This window comes from Toxorhynchites rutilus, chromosome 1 (genome assembly GCF_029784135.1).
Source record: "Toxorhynchites rutilus septentrionalis strain SRP chromosome 1, ASM2978413v1, whole genome shotgun sequence".
In the NCBI taxonomy this organism is placed as follows: domain Eukaryota; kingdom Metazoa; phylum Arthropoda; class Insecta; order Diptera; family Culicidae; genus Toxorhynchites; species Toxorhynchites rutilus.
The window spans coordinates 115,250,798-115,272,474 of record NC_073744.1 but is presented as its reverse complement, the minus strand read 5'-3'; the positions used below and the strand labels follow the sequence as shown (position 1 = coordinate 115,272,474).

General features: G+C 38.1%; 1 protein-coding gene across 2 annotated transcripts in view; it reads left to right on the top strand.

The window, feature by feature from the left end:
* Window positions 1-21,677, top strand: part of LOC129766173 (uncharacterized) — a 161,547-nt gene that overhangs the window by 127,679 nt on the left and 12,191 nt on the right. For both annotated transcript variants that reach the window (XM_055766654.1, XM_055766666.1), the window contains one exon: window positions 13,554-13,759. In XM_055766654.1, coding sequence (XP_055622629.1) covers window positions 13,667-13,759 — 93 coding nt within the window. In that variant the 5' untranslated portion in view covers window positions 13,554-13,666. The remainder of the gene's footprint in view (window positions 1-13,553; window positions 13,760-21,677) is intronic.

Genomic DNA, 21,677 nt, shown 5'->3' with positions numbered 1-21,677 from the left:
GCATTGAAAGTGATCTGTGGGTTTCGTGGTTTTGTAGAAGCAGTTGAAGATAAGTGATTAATTATTCATTCTTGTTCTCGTCAGAACAATATACGAAATGTATGTCCTTATTAACAATACAAGTAACGTACTCAGTTTACATAGCGGATATTCTTCTCGTGCTACACGGTGAGGCCTGAGGCGAATTCACCACCGTTATCTATATGATACCGCATCAAATTAACAATTAGTACATGGAATTCAATCATACACAACCAATCTCCACAAAGCGGTATGGAATCCCGTAATTCCTTTTAAATATACAACTTCTGCTTTGCTTTGCTTTTGTGCAAGCACTGCACTATGCTTACTCCGCGCATATTTTGAGTATGCATTCTGAAGCGAAAATAAAAATTTAACGTACATTCAAAAAGGTAGCCAAATAGAAACTGAGGTTGACCTGGGTGAGCACAATATTCATAGTGCTTTCACGGCCATCGAACAAAACGCACCAACTGACCAATATTCGATGGACTTTCAAGCATATTTATAGATTTTTGTGATTTCAATAGTCAAGGATAACTGGCTTAGAAGTTAGAGATTACTGCAGGAAAAGAGAAATTTTTATCACTGGCCTCAACAGAACGGGGAACTGGAACGAAAAAAAAACCGTTTATTATTAAGATAGTATTCTTGAGTCGAAGCATGATTTTTGAATGTTTTTGAGCTCTGAACAAATAAAACAAATAATATTTCCAATTTCCAGTATTTTATTTTTTGTTAATTATTTTTTGAGAATACAAAATTTGTTTAACGTTTTTTTTTCATAATTTAAAAAGTGGGCTTTTGGGCATAACTGCATAATTTGGGCATAATTTAAATAGTGGGCTAGGCAACTGGCTTTTATTTGCAACGAAACTCAGCTGTCTGAAACGGATCATTCAGTCACCGCTAGTAGAACACGATGCAGAACCCTGATATCCTTCTTATAATCGTTTACATACATAACCGTTGACAACCCCATGTTCGACACATGGGCAGGGTCGTGTTCACGCATTTCTGTCAACCGTAGTAGAGACGTTGGGGCTCGTCGGCTCACGTGGCGGGCTCAACTACCATATAATTATTTATTGCACCCTTAAACCTCCATATGCCTAATTTGGTTTCATTTGCTTGATTAATTCTCGAGTAATGCAGAAATTTGTGCTTAATTTGTATGGTAGCCCCTCCTAAGAGAGGGGGAAGGGTATCTAACCACCATAGAAACATTTATTGCACCCTAAAATTTCCATATGCCTAATTTGGTTTAATTTGCTTGATTAACTATCGAGTAATGCAAAAAATTGTGTTTCATTTGTATGGTAGCCCCCCATAAGAGAGGGGGGAGGGGTATCTAACCACCATAGAATCATTTATTGCACCCTAAAACCTCCCCACGGCAAATTTCGTTGCATTTGCTTGATTAATTCTTTAGAGAGGGGGGAGTTTTTCTATTCCGAGCGCGAAGTGCGTAGCATCCAACTTTTTGAAGTACGATGTAACTGCGTCACGAATTTCTTCAGTGTTATCGAATTGTTGACCGCCGAACGCCTGTTTCATCACCGTACTATTGTGAAGTTTTGGCCCGTTTCAAAACCGCGATTAAGAACAAAAGGCCAGGTTTATTGACGAAAGGGGTGTTCCTCGTCCACGATAAGGCCAGACGCAAATTGAGACACGTATAGCGCCAGTATCTAGGCGCGATATAGCGTCTGTTTTTGTGACTAATGAAAACAGATAGAACGGCGCAAATTGGCGAGGAGACGCGAAGTAGTGCAGCGCTCGTGAGAGACGACTCGCATGACGCTGTGGATGAACCACAGTTTCTCGTGCTTGTCGTGCAAGTTGTGGTGGATGTGTTGGTGAACAATCATATAGCACCGTGAGTCTGGCACTGTATGGTTGTGCCGGTCGGGTAGTTGTGTTAGTAAATAAAAATATCGCGCAACTCTGTGTGAATCAGACATTGTATGCGAGTGGCACGTCATTCACAGCAAACTGCGACTCAATATGCGCACCACCGCGCTTCATTTGTGGTACATATGAGTCGTGTTGGTCGTCTTGTGCTAGCTCACGAGCGCTATACGCTTCTCAATTTGCGCTTAGCCTAATGCGCGGCCCCATTCTGCTCGCGTAACTCAAGAGCAATTGAAAAAAATCAAATGGACTGTGTTCGAACATCGTCCATACTCTCCTCCCCTTCCCTTAGACCTCGCTCCTAGCGACTATCACTTATTCCCGGTGATGAAACAGGCGTTCGGCGGTCAACGATTCAATAACACTGAAGAAATTCGTGACGCAGTTACATCGTACTTCAAAAAGTTGGACTCTACGCACTCCGCGCTCGGAATTGAAAAACTCGTGTCCCGCTATGAAAAATCCCTCGAACGTTACGGCGATTATGTAGAAAAATAGAAAATAAAACGTAGATTACGAAAATCACCTTGTTTTTTGTTTTTTATTTGACTTTATTTTTCTGCGATTTCTGAGGCACTGAAACTTATTTTTTGAACGACCCTCGTAACTCAAAACAAGCCCCTTTCGATATGTTTACTAATATTTCTATCAGAAAATACTTTGTCGTATAATGGCGTAGGACTCACCAAAATGAAGATATCATTTTTTGTAAATTTATTAAACTTCAATGCTTTGCGAAATCGCATCTATTTAAGGAAAGTAATAGAACAATGAAATCTACATACGATTTAACATGAAAAACTATACATAACCCTTCATCCTACGACTTAGGATAAGACCAGGTTTTTCGGCTGATTTGGCGTGGAATTATTCTATTACATATAGAACGTGAGATTGTAGTAGGCGTTGTTAGTCCAAATAAAATTCGCGATAACGCATTTAGTTACGTGTTTCTTTAGTAAATGTCAATGAAGAAACTATTTACTCTCCTTCCATATATACCTTCCATTATGCGATTATTATGTGATAAGTAATTTTTGACAGCTTGGGCCATGTTTAGAAATTCAACCAAATACATAACTTCATATTTAAAATAGATTGATTGTCTTTATTGGTATCCAGCAATAAATACAATCAATCTATGTTTACAGACATTGACATTTTCATTGTAATTCTCTATGGATAAGGACGTGATAAAAATCAGAAAAACGAGGAACAATTGAAGAATTATCGAAAAACTGTTAGCTGAGACAGATGGTGGCATGAATATTTTTTTCTGTTCAATTGTTCCCTTCACACAATGCATAGATAAATAATTTATATACTATGGGAGAATAAATGTTGTCCATCAACAATGCTTGTGACAATTACCCAATCTGAACTTAACGATCTAAATTAACATAATGGTCCCATTTGGGTTACTTTATGCTGTTCACATATTTTACGGCTACGAACATTTCACAGTGTATCCCCCAGCGGCTTTTTCTTAATGTTGCTTTGGAAAACTTATTCATTTTAATTCGCCGGAAGAGCAAAGCGGTCGAAAAGACACAATATATAAGGCCACCAACGGAGCTCTGCCCGAGACAGTGAGAAACTGCAATAACCTTCAGGATGACAGTGGCTTGGGTTCGAAATTTGGCACATGACATTGTCGGAGGACATACCTATCCTACCCTCCGAAGGGTCATACAATTGATACAGCTTCCAACAATGGCACGAGTGGCGCAAAATATCTTCTTTTTTTATCTGGATCAGCAATTCGATTTCGCCTTTGCACATTCTCCCCATATCTGAACCGATGTAATAATGTGAAAGCTCTAACCTGATACTTTCCGCTTATGCTTTCAACAAACACTTTGTTATTTATCACCAACAATTTGCCCGCCCAGTTGTCTCCTGGTCCAATCGGAGTTTGGGTATAGTGTTTGCGTATGCGACAACGAGCGATATTTTACTGTTTGCTGCTGTGTGAATTGTCACACGACGAGGACCTTTTTTCCCGCATCATGTGACCGCATCAACCAGTGTGAATATATATGAATGTGAAGAACTGAGTTCTATGCTGATAGCGGATATGTACTAATGTGCAGAAAAATAACCAGGGATTAGATGTTTCTCTGTCGAGGGTGTTGATTTATAATTTGTGGTGATAGGAAATATTTTGTTGTTGTGGTGGACAAAATTCGACACCACGGGTTTCCATCGGAAGCAAATCCTGGGAATAAATTATAAACTCCATGGCGGCCCCATGGATACCATCTTATCTACCTTGTCAATACACTACTTATTACAAGAATGACAAGCAGTTTACGTGGTCAAAACAATTGTTAACTGTTGGAGGGAACACGCTTTCTTCTAAAAGATATTACTTATCTTCAATGTGGTATCTGTTCGGGAGCGAATGGAGGCGAGCTTTCAATTTCACTCTTGAGCGATTCCATTTGAATTCGAAAGTCGATTTTTTTTCTGACGTAGGACTACGTCTTTGATTTCTACACCCAAACTAGCGTTGACCGAAAACATTTAATCTTTGGCAGAAATAATGCCATTTCGTGTGCTGGAGGGTGAAATGCGCAAAATAATGAGCTGTTTTAATAGCTTGAAAAAGGTTTGTACGTATGGGAGCAGACATCTCTTTCTTTTTTCTTTCTTCATTTTATTTGGGATTGTGCAAAAAAAAGTCCATACGACGTCTATGAGAATCGAACCAAATCCGGCTGAAATGCAAAGCTTTTTCATACGACCACGCTATCCATATGGCTATTAGTGCTTTTATATGGCTATTAGTGATGTTATATGAATAATATTACACCTCATCATAATATCAAGTTGAGAAATGTTTTCTAAGAGGAAAAAGGAAAGCATGAATGAGAATAGATATTTTTCCCTGTCTGGGCCGTGTATTTGGCAATCTATGTTTTGCCTGTTTCGCTCGCTTATATTGGCTCATATTGGCTCTAGCATATATATTATACAAATGATATACACGTATTGGAGAGTAGAGCATTTTCTGTCATTTTTCGGCTAATTGAATGTAATAAATCGGGATGTCAGGAAATTTTCCCAGCATTTTTTTGCTTAAAATATGAACAGAAAAATATGAATATGAAAGTAAAAAAGCTAACAATTTGACGATTAGAATGGGTACGTTATTTCGATTTTGCTAGCCACTCGTTTTCCCCCACAACGCAACGAGAAATCCTATTGCCTACAATTCGGGCGTTAGCTCACAATATAAGTCGATGTGTATGATGAATTCTTCTACATTTGCCGATAATAGGCATTTATTAGTTGGCAGAACCAACGAAGGAATGATCTTGAAATGATCCTGGAGATGATCTTGGATGGTTTTACTGTGTTCTCTCCAAAGATTTGACGAGAGCCTGGCTCAAAAGATTAAACGTTGATATAGTTGTTATTAGATTGATGGTCAGGTTGTTGTCCAATCAATTCGTGCTCAATAGAACCCTCTACAAACATTGTTCCAGACAGCGTAGGAGAAAATGCTATTTTTACCCATACTATATTTCTGTAATTATAGATTTATTAGACTTAGGTTTACATCTTATTACATTTTGAAAAAACTTTTTTTGTGTGGTAGATAGGGACCGCATAAAAAAGTTTCCCCCAAGAAAATAACTCAAATCCACGCCGTTCACCGTTCAATTTCCTTTTGTTCTCCTGCATTGCGATGGGACAGTTTGCCTTTTCGGTTTCGCATGGCTGTTTTGTGCTTTTAGTTGCATGTCGAAACATGTTGCTGTTAGAAATCATGTCATGCTAAAACTTAAAAAAACTTAGAGCATTTGATGGGAGGAGGGAAATGATCTCAAAAGTGGATAATTGTGACGTAAATATGCTTTTTTCACACTGAAATGCATATAAACCATCGAAAAAAACTAAATGGACGATAACTTCGTCAAATATGCTTCTTTTCATATACCGCACAAAAAAAAATCGCACAAAAAAAATTCGCACAAAAAACGCACAAAAACAGGTTTTACTATAGCGTCGAGTTCCTTGTGTTCATGTCAGCCCGTTCAAAAAATAATAAGTTAGTATATGAGTGAAAAATAAAGAGTAAATATTACTGATTTTTGAACAATAAAAAAACTATATTCAAATGCAATTACTACAAACAATCACAGCCCTACGTCAAGCTTCCGTCCGTGCCCCTAGACCCAGACCCTTCTATTTTTTTTATTTGGCTCAAATTTCGCAGACGCATTCTTTAGGACCAAAAAGGACGTTTTCTAGTGTTTTCCGAGTATTCTCAGCAGTAAATTTTGTTAAAAGAGTAGATAATTTTCGACTGCAATGCTTGAATTAGGTGAGTGATGTGGTTAATTATTTCTGGTGTAAAAAAAGATACATTATAACAAATCATCTTATATTATGTTATTTTTCGAGAAAGATTTTCTCAGAAAATAATCTTCGAGTTGTTTTGGACGTTGCGGTGCAGAACAAATGTTACTTATTGCAAAGTGAATAAATATGAAAAAATGGTGGACAAAAATATTATAATTTTATAAAATAATAAAATCACGCATCATTTTATGAAATATACATAAATCGATTGAAGGTAATGAAATTCAGATCGAAAATAATAACTTGATGAGTAGAGGAGTAACATTCCCCAGTTACTCAAACGTTTTGATTTTTTTTTTTGTGGGCTTTTATTTTTATCATCGCATATTTGCACACTTTGAAGAAGTTATGTAAGAAAGTAAACAAAATCTAACAAAAATTGCAAAACTTATAAACTTATACAATTGTATGAAATTACTGTAGTAGTTTTTGATGAAATAGTTTAGAAATTGAGAAAAGTTCTTAAATCTGCAAGGTGGGCTTTTAATGCCCATCACTGTATGTCTTTGATATTTTATCTTTCGAATAACATGATTATCATACCACTTCATTGAGCCGGAAAAGAGAAGCCGATTCCTGCCCAGAAATACCAAGCGGAATTATAAGCGAGCGAGAGCCCTGTCAATTTGCAATCACTACTAAATGGATTTCCGATCGGGCACCGCATTATATACAGTTTGGTATGATTTCAATAGTCTGTATTCAAAGTAAATGATTTCAATAGCCTGTAAAGTAAAGTAAAGTGCAATGGCTTTGGTCAAATCGCTTGTTAAAACCATTGAAAATATACATAAATCTAACTTTCTTACCATTTACTGATATTCATTGATCATTTTCAAATAGACAGTTGAACCTCCTGCCAAAAGCATTTGTTCTTTGTTCGTTATAACTCGTTTGACCATGAAAGCCACCATTTTCAAAAAAGTTATAATAACAGATTTCTGAACAATGAAAAGAATTACATTGAAAATATTGTTCCGAACATTCATAATTCTACGTCAAACTTACGTCTGTGCCCCTAGGCTCAACCCTTCTACTTTTTTTAAACGGTTTTATTTAGCTTGCCCTGTTTGTATGTTTGTATGTTTGAAAAATGTCTGTAGTGTTGTCCCACATTAATAGAATTTTGACTACCTTCCTGTTGACCGATTGATCTTTAATTTGGTACACACTTTTATCTCTGCAGTCACTATAAACTGCGTATTTCATGATCTTGAAAATCCAAGATAGCGGCCGCTACAAAATGGCGGATTACATATTTTCTCAAGACCTCATCAATATGGGTTTTTTCCACAGCCCCGTCAATATGGGTATCAAATGAAAGGGCTTGACTAGTAGAATACAGGTGTTTATGAAAAATGCAAATCCAAAAAAATTACGCAATATATATATATATATATATATATATATATATATATATATATTATATATATATATATATATATATATATATATATTCTTTTTCAAAACCTCATCAATATGAGTATCAAATTAAAGGGCTTGGATAGTTGAACACAACTTTTTATGAAAAATGAAAATCCAAAATGGTGCCATATATTAAAAAAAAAAAAAGATTTGTGAAAAATGCAAAAATTGATCAGTAGATCACATTTATTCATAAAAAAAAATGCAAATCCAAAATAGCTGCCATTTTATTTTTTCTGTTATATATATTTTTTCAAAAATCTCATCAATATGTGTATCAAATGAAAGGTCTTGCCTAGTAGAACATAGTTGTTTATAAAAAAAATCAAATCCAAAACGGTGAAACGGTGAATTTTTTTTCAATACCCCATCAATACGGGTATCAAATGAAAGTGCTATTAGAACGAAGTAGATCATGAAAAATCTACTATCCAAGATGGCCGCAATCCCCAAATAACCAATTACTTTTTTAAATGGTTTCATTCAGTTTGAACGGTTTGTATGTATGTTCGAATGTCAGTGTGGTAGGTCATGTATTTTGGAAATGAATTTTGGTATTACATCTTAAAAATATTCCGAGGAAAGTTGGGTAAGAAATAAAAAAAATTAAAAAACTTGAATGGTTTTATTGTAGATATTTCGCTAATGATACAAATAATGTACTAAAAACTAGAAAATAAAAAAAATTAAAAAACAAATTTTTAAGTTGAATGGTTTCTATGTGATTCAACATAATAATAACACAGATAATGTACTAATAGCTAGGAAATAATTAGGCAAGTAGCAGTTATCATATACCTTCCTTAATTAATAAAGAACATTGATGAGACTTAAATGAAATACTGGGACACGTTGGATTTCCATTATTATCCGCATTTAATGGTTTCATCATATGCCCCGCGTTATACCGCAAACTTAAAAAGTTTTTTTTACTTTTTTTAACAGTGCGAACTTTCTCCACATAGTCCCAATAATAATCTAAAACATAGCGGAAGACACCAAGACAATGGAACCAACCTTTTTTTGAGTTAATTTTTTTTGAAAATTTGAAATTTTCTCTGCTGACTTAATTCTCAAAAGTAAAGCTAGAGTCTAAATGGCAAACCGATGATGCAAATTGAACTTTTTGAACATAAATAATGCATCTACAAAATTTGAGCCAAATAAAAAAAATACAAAAATAAAATTTATGAAAAAAATTGTTATTTGCAATGGAATAGCTCTCTTTTTAATACGTATCACTCACGATGTTATGCAACTTGTTCCTCATACGTCGTAGCATGAAAAGTTATCGTTCGTATAGAATTAGAAGCCAGTCATGTATGTTATTATTCGCAGAATTCCACAAAATCATGGTTTATTTTTTCAAACTTCATAAATTTCTTCATTGTGCCGTGATTTGAAATTCGGATACCTTTTTAATCCTGATTTAAATTCCGAACCCATTCTGTCAGCAGCATTTTTTTTTAGAGAAACTAGTTATTGGTTTTTGTAGAGCTTATTATTTCATTGTTGTTCTATTATAATCTTGAACCAAACATCAAACATTAAAAAATCCTTCCTCCATTCTTTCTAAGGCTTGTAACATACTCTTATGCAACTCATTCAATAAGGAATTGGATCGTCATCGTTTGATCCGTCCGGATTTAAAATCATCTTCTTCATTTGCGAAACACAAATATTTGTTTTGATTTTAGATATGACGAATTTCATGCCAACTCGACTGACCGTTGGCAGCACCATCTCAGATAGCAGTGAAACGTTGTGGGTGTAAAGACATGGGTCATTTAAGCAACTTTGCATACTTGAAATATTTGAAAAATAATTAGACTACTTTTTGGAAAAAGCCAATTTTTTTTCTTAATTTTTTACAAAAATTTATAACTTAAATCTATGATACCTACAAAATTCTTGTCAAAGGATGAAATGTAGGAAATTATTTAAATTTTCACAAACAAATACCAAACATTTCTTGGAAAAAAACTTCCCGGACAAAAAAGTTATTTTAAAAATTAAAATTTATTCTCAAAAACGTATTTTTTTTTAATTTCCCAATATATATATATATTAGGCTGTCAAAAAAGTCCTGCGGAATTTCCGCGAGGTGTCGTTGTAAGCGCGTAGTTCTAGTTGTATTCATTGTATCGAGTCATACTATAGCTTGTTGGAAAGGTATTTTTGCGCGCTATAATATAGTCCTTGACAGTGTTTTGTTTGGTTAAGTCGTTCGTGAGTTATAGTGTCGCAAATATGGAGCAAAATAAAGAGAAAATCCGACATATTTTACAGTACTACTATGACAAAGGCAAAAATGCATCTCAAGCTGCCAATAAAATTTATGCAGTTTATGGACCCGATACAGTTTCCATTTCCACCGCACAACGATGCTTTCAACGTTTTCGTTCTGGTGTTGAGGTCGTCGAAGATGCGCCACGCTCCGGAAGGCCTGTCGTCGAAAATTGCGACAAAATCGCTGAATTAGCCGAGAAAGACCGCCATAGTAGCAGCCGTAGCATCGGCCAAGAGCTGGGGATAAGTCATCAAACCGTTATTAACAATTTAAAGAAGCTTGGATTCACAAAGAAGCTCGATGTATGGGTGCCACACACGTTGACGCAAAAAAACATCTTTAGCCGTATCGACGCATGTGAATCGCTGCTGAATCGCAACAAAATCGACACGTTTCTGAAGCGGATGGTGACTGGCGATAAAAAGTGGGTCACTTACGACAACGTGGAGCGCAAACGGTCATGGTCGAAGTCCGCTGAAGCGGCTCAGACGGTGGCCAAGCCCTCATTAACGGCCAGGAAGGTTCTGCTGTGTGTTTGGTGGGATTGTCAAGGAATAATCTATTATGAGCTGCTTCCCTATGGCCAAACGCTCAATTCGGACCTGTACTGCCAACAACTGGACCGCTTGAAGGTAGCCCTCATGAAGAAGAGGCCATCTTTGATAAACAGAGGCCGCATTGTCTTCCATCAGGACAACGCCAGGCCACACACTTCTTTGGTGACGCGCCAGAAGCTCCGGGAGCTCGGATGGGAGGTTCTTTTGCATCCGCCGTATAGTCCGGACCTTGCACCAAGTGACTACCACCTGTTTTTGTCCATGGTGAACGAGCTAGGTAGTCAGAAGTTAGCCACAAAAGAGGCCTGTGAAAATTGGCTATCCGAGTTTTTTGCCAATAAGGAAGCGAGCTTCTATAACAGGTGTATTATGAAGTTGGCATCTCGTTGGGAACAAGTTATCGAACAAAACGGCGCATATTTGACTTAAAACAGATGATTGTAACTAATTTTATGAACAAATGAAAATTCAAAAAAAATACCGCAGGACTTTTTGACAGCCTAATATATGAATAGCCCTTACAATTTCCAACAAGTCGTCCATACATCGGAAGATGGGTAGTTTCACAGGGAAAAAGTTTTTCGAACAACAACTTTTTCATGTTTTCTTTGAAAAAAATACAACTTATCCTAATTTTGTTTAAAGTCAAGATAGCGATATACTGTATTCGACTAAGTTTTAGATCTTGTTAAAATATAAACTTTTGTTGAAGACATCAACTTTCTATCTTTTATAGTTTTTTGGAATATAAGTCATTTTTGTATGAAGACTCGTGAAAAAAATAATGTTTTGCTCGTAACATTTTTGTGTGTAAATTTTCACGATTGATATGTTCTTGACATGTTTCTAAATAGAGAAAAGTTAGCAGAGCATGTAAATTGTGATAATCTATATATATAAAAAAGGATATGGATTTCTGTCTGTCTGTCTGTCTGTCTGATTCTTTTGGACTCGGAAACTACGGAACCGATCGACATGAAAATTGGTATGTAGGGGTTTTTGAGGCCGGTTAAGGTTTTCATGATAGTTTGAGACAAAGTTTGAGAAAAATACCATGCAAATGAAACACAAATCTATACATTACTCGAGAATTAATCAATCAAATGAAACGAAATTTGGCATGTATAGATTTTAGGGTGTAATAAATGATTCTATCGTGATAAGATACTCCTCCCCCTCTCTTAGGGGGGGCTGCCATACAAATGAAACTCATTTCTGCACTATTCGAGAATTAATCAAGCAAATGAAACCAAATTAAGCATATGGAGGTTTTAGAGTGCAATAAATGCTTCTATCGTGGTAAGATACTCCTCCCTCTCTTTTAGGGGGGGCTGTCATACAAATGAAACACAAATTTCTGCATTACTCGAGAATTCATCAAGCAAACGAAACCAAATTTGGCATGTCAAGGTTTTAGGCTGCAATAAATGTTTTTGCGGTGGTGAGATACTCCTCCCCCCCTCTCTTAGGGGGGCTGGCATGCAAATGGAACACAAATTTTTATATTACTCGAGAACAAATCAAGTAAATGAAACCAAATTTGGCATGGCTGCCATACAAATGACGCATACATTTTCACATAATTAAATGACTAATCAAGCAATCGGAAATAAATTTGGCATGTGGAGGTTTTATGGGGAAGAAACATTTCTAAGGTGGTTCGACACTCTTCCCCCTCTCTAAGGAGGGCTCCCATACAAATGAAATACAAATTTCTGCATAACTCGAGAACTTATCAATCAAACGAAACCAAATTTGGCACGTGAAGGTTTTAGGATGCAATAAATGTTTCTATAGAGATTAGATACTTCTCCCCCCCCCCCTCTCTTAGGGTGGGCTGTCATATAAATCAAAAACAAAGAAAAAAAATGAAAAAGTTGTTGTTCGAACAACTCTTTCCATGTAAATGTGCTGAAAATTTCAAGAATGCAAAGTTACCTAAATGACCCATGTCTTTACACCCACAACGTTTCACTGCTATCTGAGATGGTGCTGCCAACTCCTAAGACGAAATTCGTCATATTTTTCTGTCAGGTACTATGTCTGGCACTACACTAAATTGATACAATAGTAACGATCAGTCATATTAATTCCACATGTAGAAGATGTTATGATTTTGGTATGATATTGAATACAATGAAAAGGTGTCCGGATCGTAAAGCCGCCCGTATTCAAAAGCATGACATTTTTATTCCCGCTTCAACTACCTCCACTCCATTATGTGTCTAACCATCGTGAATTCAACATCATCAAACGATAGTATCATTAATTACTTTTGAATTATAGTTCTTACTTATCACAAAAACATCTCTGGATGACATCATTCTGCTAAGAAAATACAAGAATCCACAGGATATGACACTCTACACTTCAATTTAATTTGCACTTATCTTCGTGACCCGATTTTCACCGCCTGTTAATCATCTCATGCACTAGCGTCAATTCACTTCACGGTTTTCGTCCAACGATTCCGCATCCCATCGACATATTCTTCTAACTCATCTATGAAGTAGAGAAATAAAGAACAGCGTAGTGAAAGTGCAGATGAAAAAGATCATTACTGCCTGTGTTCCAGTATCGGATAGAACGCTTTCCAGAGTTCATTTCTGTAATTACCATCGTACGGATGAAGACATCCCATGTAAATGAGCTGAAATGCTACTTAATATTCTCCCATATTGCGAAAAAAAAGCGAAAAAAGCGATAAGCGAGAGGAAGATAATACATTCGGAATTAACCAGTTTTACAGCTCACGACCGGTCTGCTACTGTCGTAATTTTCCGCTTCATGATTTATTCAAATTGAAAATCCTGCAGATAATCGTTGAATAAGTACCACTCCTGAACGTGTCTGTTGTTCGGTTGTTATGTTTTGGCCCGTTGTAGGTACTCGTGTTAGTGTGTTGATTGTATTGATAAATCATTATTTTGTAACAACAAAATGATAACCTATTTTGTTATTTTCTCTGCTTACAGCATCTGGACCAAATATAGTTGTAAGGCCTGAGGAGGCACTCATTGTCATTTTTGTACTTGTACTCTGGATAGGTGCAATCGGACTTTTCTTCCACCGATGGGGGAAAATTCGAATGCTAGAGCCTTATCAGCCAAAGTTCATCCAGCAGCATCGGGGTTCTTGCCCGCTAGTGGACATAGACCTAGACTTACCGCCGGTCCCCCAGGTAAAAATCGATACATGTATACATTATTCGTCGGTCACAATGCATATTGAATGTCGTACTGTGATCTGGAGCATCTGTTGGCTTGGAAAGGGTGCTTACAATAGCATTCAGCTATATTTAGCTACTGTGGCACAAGATTCGCTGGGAATGAGATGTGATCTTATTGAAATTCATTTAAATAAATATTGGATGAATCAGAGCTTTTCAAGCAAATACAATTAAGTGTTGGATTATTTGTAATGGATTTGTGGTTGTCATTTCATCATTCCCGTTACCTTCATAACCTTTATCACGTACTATAGCATTCATTTAGTTCAATAACTTTAAAACATCAACATTGAAGATAGGTTTGTCTTACTTTCGACTTCAAAAGATATTTTTAAATTAGGAGTATCATTGCAACAATAGGTCGTATGAATAAAAAAAAAGGATTTACTTATTCGGTCCGTTTCCAAGTAAAGAAAACTTTCCTAGTATTTACTTGAATCCGTATGAATAAAAGTTTACTTTACTAATTTCATTTCAACGCATGTTCGAATTCGAACATAGTTTTTACTTTGTCAAACATCTGTCAACTGATTGTTTAGGTTTCGTTTCAAAACGTTTTTTTTTTCGGACAAAGCGTGTGTTCGCGATGACAAAGGAATAGTGTCGACGTCTGGTTGCGACTTTCAATTGGGGACCATAGTTTGGGTCCCTATCTCGTTAGTGTAATACCTATCAGATTAGAAGACACGAAGCCAGTTTTCAAATGTTAAAAATTAAATGAAAATTTGAAATGAAAACACTTTTTTATTTTTATTTTTCATTGAACCCTTTGTCTATACATTCCCAACATAATTATTGAAACACTTAATTATAATATAAAGTTGTCTTCAGAAACAATTTTCGTACAAGATTTTTTCACCACCTGCACACAAAAGTGTTTTCCATTTAAACAGAATGCTAATTTGGTACGGAATGGTTATTTTTCATTCAAAATTTAAATTTTAAAAACGTGTTCATTCCGCCTGAAAATCAATCAATTTTTTTACGCTCCCCTAAACTAGTAAACGAAGCTCAATGCCATCAATGCAGATTGTTAACATGTTTAACTTCAAGCGCAAGATAGCAGCATTAAACATAAATCGGATATAACATCAGAACGAATGAATGTGTTTTCAGATCCAAAGTATGCTCATGAGCACACTTGTTAATTACGAAGTATATACTTGATAAATGCTGTTTTATTCATACGAAATCAGCTAAACATCCATTTTCGAAAAGTATACTTAGTAATACTTAGTTGTTAATTTCATTCATACCAAACGTAGTAAAAACTTAATCTGCTCGACTGCTCGAATGAATACGCATTCGAGCAGTGACATTAAGTATTTACTACTTTACTACTACTTTATTTATTATTTACTACTATTTAGTCACGAAAATGTAGGTTTTTTAGCATGAACCTTTCTACCCAACTATGAGGAAACCAGAAGGGGAGTGTTACAAAACATGCAAAAAATTTAATGTTTCCTGCGTTATGTGGACGATCCTGGATTCCAGGTATGCTGTTCATTACTTACTCTGGCATTGCAAAAAAACAGATATACGATTTTCTAGGTGGGAGTTGGTGAGGATTTGGGTCTACACCAAACGACCGTTTGCAAAACTGTCTGGCAAACGTTGCGATCGTTGAAAAATCCCACGAGTGGATTAAATTCCCATCAACGAAGGAAGATTTTGAACACGAAAAGAAATTATGGAGCAAAAAGTACAAGTTCCCTTACTGCATAGGGGCTCTTGACTGCACTCATGTGCTCATCCAACGGCCACACCACTTTGCCGATGAATTCTTCAATCGCAAAGGATTAACGTCGCTTAACGTTCAGGCTACGTGCAATGGACGAGAGATGTTCACGAGTGTGGAGTGTCGGTGACCTGGTTCTGTCCACGATGCCAGATTATGGAGAAATTCCGTCATTCGTGAAATACTCTCCGACAACAACAGCGATGCCTTGGCTAATGACGTCATTTAAAAACCCGTCATCTGCAGAACAGAGGTGCTACAACATTATGCATACTAGGAAAAGGGTGATACTCGAACGGGTATTCGGACAAGCTAAAGAACGATTTCCCATTTTGCAACCAAAAGTCCGCATATCAACGGAAAGAGTGCCACAGATAGTCGTTGCGTGCTTCATGCTCCATAATGTGGCGAAGATAATAAATGATGAAGATTTCACGTTGCCGGAAGAGTCACTTCAGTCAAACTATGTACAGTCCAATAAGGGAGTCGATCATGGCAATTCTATTCGCCATATAGGAAAACGTTGTCGAGGTGCAATTGCAATACACATTAAAATTCAGTTATAAAATAAAAATATTTTGCCTTTGAAACTTTATTATTTTAACTTTAGTTTAAAAAAATGTGATTTAAAAAAATATATACACTTTCTCTTTTAGATGACCATGTTCTCTTTGAGATTTTTGATTTTCAGGCCAGCAATTTCCTTTTTCAGAACCAACAGCTCTATTTCTTTTTGGTGTCGCTCTTCTTGGTTGGCTTTGAGACATCTGTATAATCTTGTTGCTTTTGACGTGGGACTACGTCTAACCGGAATATATGGGGGGGGGGGGGGTAAAATGAAAACCTAAACACAGAACATGCCGGAAAAAATGAAAGATTTCGAATGCTTATAACTCGAACATTTCTTACTGGATCGGAAGGATGTTTGCATCAATTGATAGGGAATATTTCCACGCTTCTATCACAATTAATAAAATGTTGTTTTTCATTAGATAAACAATAACAAATAACTGTAAAATGTTAAGCGTTATCTAAACACCCTAACAGCCCTTTTTTATTGGCCCGATTTACGGTTTCCCCAACACAGTCATCAAAACCAAGCAGCCTTCAGGAGATCGGCATTGCAAATACATGAAAGTAGGGGGACTTTTTTTCTCACCGAAAAATGTTCCCTAACACATACTTCGCCGACTGGACAAAATCGTTGCTGGATGAGCTGAACATCGAGGGATCGAGTGCCTTTCTCAAGGCAATGAGGGTGGAGGTGTAGTACAGGAGTAAAGCAAAGTTTTTCCAAGGGCCTTTCTCAAGGCTAGAGATGAATGAAAAGAAAAAGTTTCAAATCTCCATAATCAAAAACCAAACCAAACCATTCCAGAAACATGCAAGTCGGAGGTATTTTAGTTCGACTAAAATGTGTTTCCCCAACACAGACTTCAGAGCCAAGGTTTCTAGGGAAACCGGCATTACAAACACATGAAAGTAGGGGGAGCATTTGTTCCCACCGAAATATGTTCCTTAACAGAGATTTCAAAACCAAGGTGCCTGGAGGAAATCGGCATTGCAAATTGATGCAAGTCGAGGTATTTTTGTTCCGACTGAAATGTGTTTCCCCAACACAAACTTCAGAACCAAGATGTCTGAGGAAATCGGCACTGCAGAAACATGCAAGTCGGGGGTATTTTTGTTCCGACTGAAATGTGTTTCTCCAACACAGACTTCAGAACCAAGGAGTCAGGGGAAACCGGGATTACAAACACATAAAAGTAGAGGGAACATTTGTTTCCACCGAAATGTGTTCCCTAACAGAGATTCCAAAACCAAGGTGCCTAGAGAAAATCGGCACTGTAAATTCATGCAAGTCAGCATTGTTGGTGTAACGTCATTGTTTCCGTCGCAGTTTCATTTGCCAATTACGTTTGTTTTTCCGTGTTGTTTATTACCAGACTCGCTCGTGCCGCATTATACTAGTCAACATTATCACATTACTCTATACCTGTATCGTGTCGTAGCGTTGTGTATGAGTATTTTTCATGCTTTTGTTGTGAATATTCTAATGTATTGACACCGCCATCGCCTATTCCTACTCGCTTGTATTCACTCATCGATTCGAAGTGCCACCACGTAGCAAATCTTGGAAGCTTTGGAAGCTTCGAAGCTTGTCCTTCCATCAGTGGCTGCATAACTGTAGGCGTTTCCAACAACTGTTATCACCGTACTCTAGTGCGACATTGAAATTCAGCTGGTTCGTGATCTTCAAACTTGTTCTGCAATATGGATACATGTCAAGCTTGTTCACGATCCTTGAGTTCCGGGAAGGTAATCACGTGCAGTGGTTCGTGTAGCTTTATTTTCCACCACACTTGTGTAGGATTAACCAAGCTGCATTACTCAGCATGGTCAGCACGAGTCGGACTACTTTGGTTGTGTGAATCATGTCGACTAAATTTTAACCCAGCTACGTACAATCGCGAAAAAATTATTATAAAAGCGTTACGCGAGCTGCTGATACGTACGGACTCCATGGATACACGTTTAGGAAACTACGGCGATAATCTTCGTACTATCAATAAAACCCTCTATAGATCACAACAGCAACTCAGACAAACCAGCCAATCGCTAGACAAGTCAACTTTCCTCCACAACATCGATCAGCTCAATCTAGATGATACCATCGATCCTATAAATCGCTCGAGATCATGTGACGAATCATCTTTCTTTGAAGTATTGGATGAAGTCAACAGCTCAGTTGCACAACAACCAGACAAGCTCGTTGTAGGAAACTGACGCGTGAAAATCCTGTCGAACTTGCAGTCTAGGCCTACATCTCAGGCAATTGCATCCACACCGGCAGCGCCAATTGGAAAGTCGAATGATTTATCCGCGAACGAGCCTCTATCTAATGCTCCAAACGAAGGTAGTACTAATAGATCTAGTTCAGCTACTTCCGTACATCACAACTTGCCCAGCAACAGTAACCACAATATTACTCGGAATACTACTGGGACTTTGATTGTTGCCAAAGTCAGACAACCGACTAACGATATGGTAGATTTCTACGTGACTCCATTCACCCCAGAACAAAAAGAATGTGGTATAAAACAACATGTTCATGAGATCGCAAATGTAGACCCATCGTTAGTCAGCGTAGTCAAGCTGGTTCCCCGTGGTAAACGTCTGGAAGATCTATCTTTTGTCTCTTTTAAAGTGACCGTGAATAAAGCTGTGTCCAACGTAGAAGGCGATACTTGGTACTGGCCAGAAGGAATCACCATCCGTGTTTTCGATTACGACCAAAAAAACGGCCCTACGTCTTCTCGACAGAACTCGTCATAGAATTTACTAAAGCCGATCAAATATTATCAACATCGATCATCGGGGCCAACCCGGGACGCACACAAACAGGTTCTATGGACAGCCCTTATCCTTTCGACACAGTCGAACCATATCTCATCGGTTCCTGCCGCAGTCGTCCCGGCCCTGTGTTCGATAATGGAGATAGGGCAGTCCAGCCTGCTCCATCAAGCGAGTACAATTTTTTTCCAAACAGACCAACCCCTGATTCGTTGCATGGTTTCAGCATTACACCGTTCAATCGTCAACCATCAAGATTTTCTACGCAACACGCTTCAACTCCAGGACGCAATGAAACTGGCCGCATGGAAACCCCTAATCTCCCCACCACAGTCGAGCTCTTCCAACCATCGTTCAGCAGTCGTCCTGGGCCTGTGTGTGGGTCAGAGAAGGGGTCTTCCACCCTGCTACTCCTGGCAATACGAAAATGTATTTTGTAGTTCAGCTTCTGATTCACCCACCGGTTCTAGCGTCTCAACCAACTGTCACGTCAGGGGGTCCGATTGTTCACGCACCACGGCAACAATCAGTGTCAGAAACGGTGTGGCTCAACCTGATCAAAAAAATTTATCTGTCTACTACCAGAACGTCAGAGGTCTACGCACAAAAACGTCACTCCTGAAACTGAAACTATCGTGCTGTGACTACGATATAATCGTCTTCACTGAAACGTGGCTCAGGTCCGATATCTGTAACACAGAGCTTACATCGGACTACACAGTATTCCGGTGTGATCGCAATGAGGCTACTAGCAACCTTTCGAGGGGTGGTGGCGTCCTTGTAGCTGTGAAATCTAAGCTTCAATGCACGACGGTTTCCTTAGCTGATTGTAGTCAGCTGGAACAGGTTGTTGTAAAATTAACACTTCCTCATCGTTCGCTGTTCATCTCTGCTATCTACCTTCCTCCGTGCTCCGATGTCGGGCTATATTCGGCTCACGCTGTGGCTGCTCAAAACATATCGGATCGTTCATCACTCAACGACAATATCTTGCTCATTGGAGATTATAATCTTCCTCATCTGCAACGGTGTTTCGAGGAGGACATCAACGGATATTTACCCTCTAATGCATCCAGTGAGCAAGAGACAAATCTAGTAGATCCAATCTCGTCGTGTGGTTTGGTTCAGGTGAACTCATATGTCAACTCTAACAACAGACTTCTGGATTTAGCCTTCACGAGTTCTCCTGATATAACTGAGGTATTCGAACCACCACTTACACTGTTGCCCATCGACACACATCACCCACCGTTCATTCTGTTGGTGGACATACAGAGTTCGGTCACATACCACCAACTTCACTCTGCTACGGATGAATTCGACTTGGACTACAGACGTAGCAATTTCGACTCGCTGAATGCCGCGTTTTCGTCCATCGACTGGCAACATTTTCTGAATAGACAGTCTGTTAACGAAAACGTCCTCATATTCTACAACAAACTGATCGAAATAATCTGCTCAAATGTTCCGCGCCGTCGTCGTAATTCAAGCAACGTTAGTAAAAACCTTGGTGGACAACTGAGCTTCGCAACTTGCGTAACCGACTGAGGAAAGCACGCAAACGATTTTTTGCTCACAGGTCTGATGTGAATAGAGAGTGGTTACGTGGAATCGAGTCGTCGTACAATGAATTAAACATCTCCACCTACCAACAATACTTATCAAGAGTGGAATCAAACTTGAAACAAAACCCATCGATGTTTTGGAGGTACGTTAAAGGACAAAAAGCTAACAACCGCGTGCCAACCAATGTCACATATAATGACTACACAGCCAGCACAGCTAACGAAGCTGCCAATCTTTTTTCTAACTTTTTCCAAAGTGTGTATTGTTCAACTTCACCTGTACCTCGCCCGGGATGTTTCAATAACGTGCCAACCCATAATATTCACCTTCCGATCTTCTGATTTTCCAACGATGAAGTACTTGGTGCATTGGTCAGATTGGATGCTTCGAAAGGAGCCGGAGTGGATGCTCTGCCACCTTTGTTAGTAAAAAACTGCGCTGTATCTTTGGTCGTTCCTTTGACGATGATATTTAACAGTTCAATAGAACAGAGATGCTTTCCAAGTTTATGGAAAACAGCTTCAATGATTCCTGTCCACAAATCTGGCAGTTTATACAATGTTGTCAATTACAGGGGAATTTCGATTCTCAGTTGTTTGGGAAAAGTTTTGGAATCTCTAATGCACAACGTCATGCTTAATGCAGCCAAGCCGATTATCTCTGACTATCAGCACGGATTCATACCACATCGTTCAACTGTGACCAACCTAATGTGCTACTCCAACATACTATTCCATGAAATCGAACGGCGTAATCAAGTTGATTCCGTTTATATCGACTTCTCGAAAGCCTTCGACACTGTACCGCACGCCTATGCAGTCGAAAAATTGCAACACATAGGCCTCCCGACGTGGATTACGGAATGGCTAATGTCATATTTAACAGATCGGAAGGCATTCGTACAGCTGAATTCGTCGCGATCCAGTACATTCAACATACCATCTGGTGTACCACAGGGAAGTGTGCTGGGTCCATTGATATTTGTCCTATTCATCAACGACTTATGCTTTCGTATATGCTCCGGTAAGCTACTATTTGCTGACGACCTTAAAATCTTTCGAGTCATCGCATCTCCATTAGACTGCATATTATTGCAAACCGACATTGACGTTGTTCTGAGCTGGTGCAGAGAGAATGGTATGAGTGTGAACATAAATAAGTGCAAAACGATCACCTTTAGCCGCAGTCGATCTTTAGTCTCACACCAAT